Below are 10,627 nucleotides of genomic sequence, written 5' to 3'. Positions count from 1 at the left end.
TAAATAAAAAATTAAGTATATACCACAAATGATTCCATACAGATTTTTCTCACAAAACAAAGCTCTTCCAAAATAAAATTTACAATGTAGTACATTTTAGCAATTTTCTTTTTCATTTGAACACTTTGCAGGCTACAAAATACATTTTAAATTCATAGAATTTAACCCAACACTAGCATAAGTCTGTTAAACAACTGGCACTGGATCACGATCAACTGGTGCTGCTTGCTTTACTTCTGAATATGCCTTTGCTACGGATGGTGTAACAAAATCATAACCTCGTTACATTTCTTCCATTCTTGGACTATCCAAGAAGCCACCCACACCCACACCCACACCCACACTTATTACATTGACAAATTAATAGAACATAAAAGATCAAACTGGCTGATTGTACCAGATTTCTAACATATTAACTTATTGCAATACTAAACGAATTAATAATGTGATAAACCCAATCCATACTTAATTTGCTTTCCTGCAATTCTTTCTGATTTCTCCACTGCTACCAGTGAGAGGATTGATGTTTCCCATATTCACCATGGCAGCTGCAAAGTCATTAAAGAAGGTGCTCTGACTAGTAGAATAGGTAGTCACCAGAGAATCAGTAGAGCCTCCATTGAATAGCTCTTGGTCAGAGTGGAGAAGTCCTTGCTTTTTTCTGAGATTTTTGTAATAGTTGTTGTCAAAGACAGTGGGAGAAACAACATCTAATGGTGACAAGTTTCTGTTACCTGTTTTACCAGAGGGGCACTTTGCTTGCACGGACTTGGCATAGGAAGAATCAATATTAGCGTCATTGTAAATTCTATTTCTAAAGACTGTGCACCTTGCTTGGCCTATTGTATGAGCACCTGGAAAACATCACACAAACAGGATATTAAGTTTTCAAAGTTCATGTTAATATGTTTGAAGGTTTCTGGATTCAACTATATTTATCTTTTTCAATCAACGTTTTGGTTCGCATTCCATGATCCATCATCATAATAGTGAGCTACATGATCCATCATCAGATCATGGATTGTGATCCGAAATATTGATTCAAAAAGATGAACACTATTAAATCCAGAAGCCTTCAAATGTATCATAAAAACAATTAAGTAATTGAATTTTATGGTTTATGCTAAATGAACATATTATTTTTGCTTAGTAAACTTGAAGGTTTTTTACCTGAAAGGGCCACCATGTCCTTGGTAGAGAGTCCTTGAGCTTGAAATAGGGAAGTTAAATTGCCAAGGCTAGAAGTTGGAGAAGGAATATTAGTGTTGGCAGCATTTAGATTTGACGTTTTGGAGTCCCTTCTCCCAAGAGGTACCGTCCATGCTGGTCCTCCTAGCTGCAAGCACGGAATATTAGTGTTAGTATAGTTGAATGAAGTTGAATGGTTTTGAATGAGTCCATCACAGATCAAGTTTGACTAAATGTAAGACCCCCACAACCTTGATTGAATGGATGCCCCTCAATCCTTGATTTTTATCCCAAACAAAAGATCCATTGAAATGACATAAAAAATGTCCATCATTCTAAGCTGGACACTAAACCAATGTCTGCAATCCCAGAGACAAGTATGAAAATGATGGCTACCACAAACAAAAATATGATAAGATAGATGCTAACAAAATAATTGATAAAATCTTAGAAAAAGCTGTTCAGGTACCATATCATAATAATTGTGACGTAACACTTTATCAGACATTCATTACAACTCTGACTCAAGATAAAGTGCTGACATGACATGATATAATTAACACAGAGGGAGTAATAAAAATAGATAAAATACCCCTTATAAGCCAATAAAATAAAAGAGCAATCCAAAAGCTCTTAAATAGAAATGAATTATTTTATGAACATGAGATCATATCACTAATTATCCACGGAACCAAGACGCATAAAAGTCACATACCATGTGACTGTGAGGTAAGCTCTCACCAAAAAGCAAAGAAACTTGTAAGAGGAAGACACTTGTTATGCATACTTATTTGTCCTATTCATTTAAAAGCAAAATAAAGTTTATCTGATTTTTTTAAAGATTATTGGTCAAAGTTAACTCTTTTGTAAATAATTTTATAGATAACTTGATTCTTTACTTTACTAGGTATCTTAAAACATATTTTCTATAATAAAAATTAAATTACAATATACTTAGATCTATTTAATTAAAAAAAATATTTTATTCTTAACTTGGTCTTTCCCTTTGAATTATTTGATATATCTTTTACAGTTCTTTGACTAAGTTCTTTTCAAATTATATGGGCTGATGTGGTCTTTCCATTTACTAAACGGAATAAAAGTTAGGCTGACAAATGAACAGAAATATCTTTTATTTTAAGGTAGTCGGAAAAAAACAAAAAAGCAAAAGTAATTTAAGTATAGGGGGGGCAATCTTTTACAATCTTTCTTATATTCAAGATCATAAATATGTTTTTTTAGTAAAATTATTATGTATGAATATAGATTAATTGATATATTATGTTCATTTTTTTTGGTTATCTCATCTTCATGACGGATCATAGAATGTGATCTAAAATGTTGATAAAGAATTTTTTATACATGATCTAATCTAATAAAAATTTCAAACTATAACATGATAAACTGATCTTTATCGCAATGAATTAATTATACCACTATAATATTTTACTCACTTCTACAACAGAATCACGAGCTGCCACAGTCAAAATATCAGCACAAGACACAACCCCACTGCAAGCTGCTTCCACCTGAGTCTTTATAGAATCTATGATATCAAAACCTCTTGCAGAATGTGTATTAGGCCCTGCATTCTTTTCACTTGACGACCCGTCCAAGAGTATAGACCCATCACAACCCTGAGTTCAAATAACATCATAATTAGACATCACCATTACAATGATACTGGGGGCTATTCTAATCAGTTATGCTACCACATAATGGTTTTTTAAAACAAAATCTATTTGTTTTGCATTTACTTTAAGTTCAAAATCTCTTTAAAAAGATCTGGGAAGTATAAACAAAATTTAGTAGTTATCCTTGGAAATACCATGTGAGTGACCAAATGGATTGTTTTTCTTTACAACCATATTCACTATAATTATAAGTTATTCATGCAACAAAATCCAAATTTGACATTTCAGATCACATTCAAGGATATATCATTAGAAAGAGGAGAATGATAGAAAACATTGATACAAAAACATACACAGTTAATTTCAAAAATAATCTTATAAAATAAAAACTTAATTTTACCATAAATCTATAATTCACCACCTAAATCCAAAGAAACCTAGGAAAGTGATCAATCCAATAATCTCATAAGAGATGGATTCTGGTTTTACTCATCTCTTTGTGTGCAATGCAGATTAGCTAAGATATTGGCAGTAATAATATCACATAATGATTCAGTGTCAAAAATATGAAACTTCTTCTCAAGGCTATTTTTACTGAAACTGGCAAGTTCAGTATCAGATACCTTGAAGCCACCCAGAGATAATTCAAAATTCACAATCAGACAGTGTAGAAAACTATTGAAGCAACAAAGATGGAAAAAGAGGGAGAATTCATACTTGAGCAAAACAGTCATGGAAGTGAAGGCGAAGAATAGAAGCACCCAGCCTAGGCTCACTTGCCAGAGCCTTTTTAATCCCAGATTTAATTAAAGACAGTGCATTAGGACATGACGTATCATAAAATGTTGATGTGAGCTGAGCATTAGCAGAGGCCAAACACAAGGTTACAATGACTACCAAAGTTGCAAGAGAAGCAGCCATTTTTCTCAGTTATTGCAACTACTTACACCCAGTTTCTACCTACCTGTTTTCAATCTATGGATTGTAAGGCTTCAACTAGAGCCATAATATAGAAGAAGAAGAAGATGAAACACCCATGAATTGCTGTTCTACCTAATGAGATGATGTCAGCTGAGTGGTGGGCTTTACCTAGTCACATGGAATAATCCATGCTATGTGAATTGTTAATGTTGTCTGGGGGACCATGTCAAAGGAGGACGTAGCAGAATAGAACACTTCAAAGGACGTACAGAATAGAACACTTCAAACACCATGAATTTTTCTTTTTGAGACTCGTCCCCCACGTTCTTTACCTTTGAATAAGGTCGAATAGTTTTATCAGCTAAAGCTGGATTTTCTAGAATTGTGGGCATATAATCTAATCTTATAAAAAGTAAGGATGTTTCCAGCCTAGATTTGTTCTTCTTGATGGAAGTTTACAAGGGGAATGTCAATAGACTGATTTGATAGCTATTCATTGCAAACCTACTCCCCTTGACAGCTCAACTACTGGGACTTTCCTTGCAAGTTTTGGACGTGAACAGTAGGCCTAGATTCCATTCTAGGGCAGCGCTTCTTCATTTAACTAACCACTTGGACCTAAGATTACATTTTGGGTTGACAATAAAAATCATATAAGTAGGTGAAAATTTTGTTGAGTATGTTCAATTATGATGATGTATTGGTGTATTTTTAGTCAAATTTATTGGTTCATATGTTTTCTTATAATAATATATAAATGTTATATTTAACTTATATCTTTTACATTATGTTTTATTTTAAGTCTTTTATTAGAAAAATCATGATTGTTAAATTTATGTTAAAAGGGTTTTTGAAACATACTTGTGTCATTGGGAGTAGTCTTTTGTTGCCACTAAAGTGCAACTATCTTAAATGACTTGTGTTGTTATGCAAACGAAAACTTTCACAATTTTTCATTTTTTATTCATTTAACTTGCACACGCGCGCGCGTGTATATACACACACCCATAGTAATTTCAAGATGATTTTTATCAATACTGAAATTTGTTTGTGCATTCAGTTGGCCCTTTTCTTTTATTATTATGAACAATTTAAATGACATATCAATAGTGTATCATTGTGTCACAAATACATTGTTGTAGCACTCAATTTGACCTATTTGGCATATAAACCTACTCTTACCAAACACCTATTTGTCATTTTCTCCCTTTAGCAACTTTGGCGTCCACCATTTGTATGCTATATAGCCATTTTTTCACTGTTGAATATATGCATTGTATGGCGTAATCTTCGAATAGGCAAGGTGGCATTGCATAGTCTTCCAAAATTCACCTTTCTACACCTCAAAGTTGACCCTTTCACAAAATTGTCATTATCATGCCAACTAATGCACCAGATGAATGAATTTGGTGATTGTGGACATATATTTAAGGAAATTTGATAGGTTATTAGCATCTATTTGACAACCATCAAAGTACACAAGGGCAAATCCAATTCAAAAGTATTAAAACAACCAAATCTCTACACCACACCAGCCCACAAAACACTTTATATTTTGCATTCACATAACTTGATTGGCATGTTTGCAACATCTTATTCTTTTCTAGGAGCTTTACTGCCATCAAGGAAAGTTGAAGTCATCTCCTTCATCTTGAAGCAAGTCTTATTATCTTTCTAAGCATAACCATAATTTTGAAATAGATGTACAAGATATATGTCACTATGGTCAATAGATATATACCTACACAAGACCATGATGCACTAATTGAATGTATGCAGTTTCCAAAGTCCATGATAGTTTAGTTTGATGATTTTTGAATTTGACTATGTTAGATTATTTTCCATCAACATTTCAGATCATGCTCCATGATCCATCATCAAGATGAGAACTAGAAAAGAGAAAAGTAAAAATATAGCAAATTAGGTGGACTAAAAAGAGGAGGGGATGGGAGGGGCAGTGGAAGGGGGAACATTATTCCAAGGTGGAAAATCATCTAACAAAGTCAAATCCATAAATCATCAAACTAAACATGATGCACTAGTTAGACTCAACTACATGAAACAACTGAATCTATGGTAGGAAAAAATTTCATACAAGATTATCAAAACTCACTAGTTCAGGATCTACATCTCAACTTTAACTTCAAATTTATAGTATTGACAATGGTATAGCTAGTTAACAATGATGTTGACCTTCTACCATGTCAAATTAAATATAAGCATCTAATCTCTTTCTATAAATACTTGATTTGCAACACTCAAATTTCTAGATCTAGTTTGTTATTGATTATATTTTATCATTTCAATTAGATTTAGATCTAGGATCTAGTATGAAAGTGGATATTTGTTAGTATTTGAATGCAATAGGATAACTTCAACAATAAAAGACTACTAATTTGTTTAAATGATTACTATTAACATTACATTATAACCAATTAAAACCATCTATAACATATCTCTTTTTTTATAGTATTTGAGGAAGCAATAATTATCTTTATAACAAAACATGAGAAAAGTGAGAATAAAATATAGGAAAAGTGAGAATTGTCTAATCTAATGTATTTAACAGAATACTAATTATGTATTAAAAATTACTATGTCATTTAATTTAAACATAATATCCAATATAAATTTGGACAATCTAATAATTATCATGGGGATTTTAATCTCAACATCCAACAATTGATCTGCAACTTTCCCGCTCACTGCTTTTTTGATTTTTTGCTATGGTTGTCGTGTCTACAAGGGAGGGCCCGTCCTCCCCGGACCTTGACCCCCCCTTCTCATCTGTAGCTGTGTTCGGATCTGGCACTCGTGCTGCATTCTCAAAGTGTTGGGTGGGCTCCTTTGGTTGGGGATTCTGTCGTGGAGGCCTGTAATGCAGATTTGCACGAGGTTCCCTCCCATGTGAAGATTCCACATGTGACCTCTAACTTGTATTCTCATAGCAAGGAATCCCAAGACTGAAGGTGTGGGGCCTTTGTCTAGGGAGGCTCAAGCGAGCGCTTGGAAATACAAAGGCGGTGTTGTCGACTCATTTGTCGAAGGTCACTATTGGTGAGGATGGTCCTAAAATTTGTCTCCCCGACAATGTTATGGATAATATTGCCTCCTCTCTATACCTCTGCTTAGTGGGAAGATTCTCAAGGGCCTTCAGGCCGACAATTGACATGGTTAGAAGATGGGCTAGTTCGAGATGGAAACTAAAAGGACCCTCAAAGCTAAGGTAATGGCCAGAGAAATTGCCAGTGGGTGGCAATTAACTCTGGAGACATCTCAAAAAGGCAAGAAATGAAGTTCCTTTCTTGGAACTTAAGGGGCTTAAACAACCCTCTGAAGCAATATGCTCTTAAGCAATGCATTGTAACCGATAAGGTTGATATTATTTTAATTCAAGAAGTGAAAATGACCTATCAAAACTTTTCTTCTCTTGTGGAGAGTTTATGGCCTGGTGCTACCTTTTATTATAGTGAGGTGGAAGGCGCTTCGAGTGGTGTTGTCTCTCTGGAATAAAAGTAAGTTGGATGGGAACCCAGTTGCCTGTCTCACAGTTTTGCTGCTATAAGGTTCACTTTGAATTACTTCTCCTGGTACTTTTTCAACATATATGCTCCCAATACTAGAAATGATCGGACCCTGGTCTGTGAGGAAATCTCTATCTTCATGGCTGATAATAAGGAGGCAATGTTCATGTTAGCCGGTGACTTTAACACCCCTCTTTATCCCTCGGATAAGTTGGGTGGTCTAACTTATTACAGTGATAGCATGCTTGACTTTGCTGACTTCATTAGGAAAAATGACCTGTTAGATCTAGATCTTCAAGGGAATCCCTTCACCTGGTCTAATAACTGAAAAGGCTCTAATCTTATTCAGGTTAGGCTGGATAGATTCCTAGTCTCAGCTAAATGGGACCTCGGCAACAATACATTTCTCTTGAACCTCCCTCGCACTATTTCTGACCATTCCCCGATCCTCCTTTCTTGGGTTGACAGGCTAATCTCGAGCCCCATACCCTTTAGGTATGAGATTATGTGGCACTCTCACCCAGAGTTTAAACAGTGCATCCAAAATTGGTGGAACTCCCCTGTTCAAGGTTTTGCTATGTTTAGAATCTCCCAAAGGCTGGAAATAATTAAAAGGGAGGTCAGAGCTTGGAATAAATCTTCTTTTGGAGATATCTTTAAGAGAAAGAAGGAGGTTGAAACTAAACTGGACCGGCTCTAGAGAATCATTGTTGAGGGGGTCACCTCTATGGATATCCACAAAGAGGAGGAACGTTGGAGGCGAAAAATGGAAAGACATCATGGGCCTCAAAGAGATCTATTGGAAGCAACGATCTAGTGGTTAATTGAGGGGGATAGGAACACCTCCTTCTTTCACAGGTCTGCTTCGAAGCATAAGAGGAGAAACACTATCTATTCCTTATTCAATGACAGAAACGAAGAATTGGTGGGGACTAACGAGATGGGGCAATGGGCTTCTCTTTTCTTCACTAATGTTTACACTAATGACAGGGCGAGAGAACCTACAGAATTAAGTGATAAGATACTCAATCTTATTCCTCATGTCCTGAATGATGTTGACAATGAGCTGCTGATATGTCAAGTTACCGAAGAGGAAGTTAAAGAGGCAGTTTTTTCTATGGCTTCCTATAAGGCCCTAGGCCCCGATGGCTTCCCCCCGACCTTCTTTCAAGATTTTTGGGAGATTGTGAAGTATGATTTGATCAAAGCCACTAGGGACTTCATTCGAACGGGGAACCTTATGAAGAAATTGACTAATACTTTCATTGTGTTGGTTCCCAAAGTGCCAGATCCTAAGCTTATAACTGATTTTTGTCCTATCAGCCTATGCAATACGGTTTACAAGATCTTTTCTAAAGTTGTTGTTAACATAATCAAACCTCTACTAGATAGATGTATTATCCCCTCACAGAGGGTTTTTGTTATGGGTAGGAAAATCCTCGATGCGGTCATAACTACTCATGAAGTCATTCATTCCATGGAGGATAGTTGCAACCCAGGTATGGCTTTTAAACTTGACATCTCTAAGGCTTATGATAAAGTTAACTGGAATTTCCTGTATGTTGTCCTATCCAAGTTGGGATTCTAGGAAAGATTCCTCAATGTTATCAAGGTGGTTGTGGAAAGTATTCACTACTCGATGATTGTCAATGGCACTCCTTGGGGATTTTTCAAGGCTGGGAAGGGCCTAAGGCAGGGTGACCCTCTATCACCTTATTTATTATGGTGACAGAAGTTTTGAGTTGGAACTTCTCCCACTTGATTAGGAATAGAAGAATCTCGGGTGTGAAAGCGACTTCTACCCTTCCCTCGATGGTTATGCAACAATTTGTTGATGACACTTTCATGTTTGGCCAGTCGTCTGTCATTGAAGCTAAAGAATGGAAACACTTGTTGGAATATTACGCCAAGGCCTCAGGATATCTTATTAACTATAACAAAAGTAAAATTTATTTTTTCAACACAGATAGGAATCTCCAAAATAAACTAATCCAAATTCTTGGATGTTGTGCTGCTAATCTCCCTGATTCCTACCTAGGTCTTCCCCCCGGGATTAAGGAGGTCACCCCCCCAGTTCTAGGAGTCTATTCTGGAAAGAATGCAGAAGAAACTTGCTAGTTGGACAGGCAAATCTCTGAGTAGTGCCAACAAACTTCAGCTTATGTCGACTTCTCTTCAAGGTGTCCTTGTCTATTTCCTATCCTTATTTAAGATCTCCATTTCTATGGCTGAGAAACTTGAAAAAAACCAAAGAAGTTTTCTGTGGACGGGTATGGAGGAAAAATCTAGACTCAGTCTTGTCAACTGGGAGGTGGTGTGCAAACCCAAGTACATGGGAGGCCTAGGGATCAGAAAAATTTCGGACTTGAATAAGGCCTTGCTGACTAAAATTGGATGGAATCTTGTGATGGGTAGTGTTGACTGGTGTAAGATTATGCAGGCTAAGTACTTCAACCACTCCCCCTTTTCTTCCCTTTTATCCTCTCATGACCTCCCTTTAGGCTCTAAAATTTGGAACAACATTGTCAAAAGTCAGAAACTGCTTAAGGGAGGCCTAAAATGGCTATTGCGCAATGGTGAGAAGATTATATTCTGGAAGGATAACTGGATCAAAGATAGACCCCTAGCCTTTACTCTCTTCAACTGCCTCATGGGGAGTCTCAAGGAATCACTTGGTCCTCTCACGATGAATTATATATCCCCCCTTCGTTGTTGGTTGAGACTTGTTGATGGCCTGAGGGATAACACTCATTTGGGTCATTTGGTGGGGGATCTTCAGTCTATTCTTGAGGTGGTCAGGATTCCCCTATCCCCCCATGCTGACAAGTTTGTCTGGGCAATGAATCCCTTCGGGTCCTTCAGTGTCAAGTTGGCCTACAATCTTCTCATCACTCCTACCAATGATTGCTACAACTAGAGGAAAGTTTGGAATTTGCAGCTTATCCCAAAAATATTTTTTTCCTGGTGGACGACTCCCCATAGGAAGATCCTAACCATTGATAACCTTAAGAGGAGAGGCTTTCTGATGGCCAATTGGTGTGTGTTGTGTAATCGCGCTAAGGAAACTATCAATCATCTCTTTATTCATTGTCCCTTCACCTCCATGGTCTGTTACAAAGTCTTACAAAAATTCAGCATCGTCTGGACATTCTTGGAAGACTTGCAACAGTTTATCATCAACTGGAAGTGCCTGTCTTCTCACCCCTCGATCAGATAGTTTTGGAAACTCATCCCTCCTCATATCTGCTGGAACATCTAGAAGGAAAGGAATAACTGGATCTTCTGTGATACCAACAACTCTATGGACACTGTGGTCGGCATAACAAAGAATCTTCTTAGGGAGAATGCTCTGGTCTGCAA

At 36.5% G+C, this 10,627-nt stretch overlaps 1 protein-coding gene across 2 annotated transcripts; it reads right to left on the bottom strand.

Moving 5' to 3' along the window:
* Positions 1-43: 43 nt before the first annotated feature.
* LOC131074365 (peroxidase P7) lies at positions 44-3,821 on the bottom strand. 2 transcript variants are annotated; one of them, XM_059218210.1, is made up of 5 exons: positions 3,540-3,821; positions 2,643-2,825; positions 1,171-1,336; positions 735-854; positions 44-661 (listed from the first exon to the last, which is right to left on the bottom strand). In XM_059218210.1, the coding sequence occupies exons 1-5, from the start codon at positions 3,741-3,743 to the stop codon at positions 594-596; spliced, it is 741 nt and encodes a 246-aa protein (XP_059074193.1). In that variant the 5' UTR covers positions 3,744-3,821; the 3' UTR covers positions 44-593. The 2 variants fall into 2 exon arrangements, with proteins under 2 accessions (XP_059074193.1, XP_057866943.1); XM_058010960.2 differs by having other exon boundaries at positions 44-854.
* Between the last annotated feature and the right edge of the window lie 6,806 nt (positions 3,822-10,627).

This window comes from Cryptomeria japonica, chromosome 3 (genome assembly GCF_030272615.1).
Source record: "Cryptomeria japonica chromosome 3, Sugi_1.0, whole genome shotgun sequence".
NCBI lineage: Eukaryota > Viridiplantae > Streptophyta > Pinopsida > Cupressales > Cupressaceae > Cryptomeria > Cryptomeria japonica.
Note: the sequence above shows the minus strand (reverse complement) of the source record. Positions and strands in the feature narration are given on the sequence as shown.

Coding starts and splice junctions, on each gene's coding strand:
- LOC131074365 (XM_058010960.2), bottom strand. CDS start 3,743: ATGGCTGCTTCTCTTGCAACTTTGGTAGTCATTGTAACCTTGTGTTTG. Junction 2,826..3,539: donor TCCATGACTGTTTTGCTCAA/GTATGAATTCTC, acceptor ATTTGAACTCAG/GGTTGTGATGGGTCTATACT. Junction 1,337..2,642: donor CTCGTGATTCTGTTGTAGAA/GTGAGTAAAATA, acceptor CCGTGCTTGCAG/CTAGGAGGACCAGCATGGAC.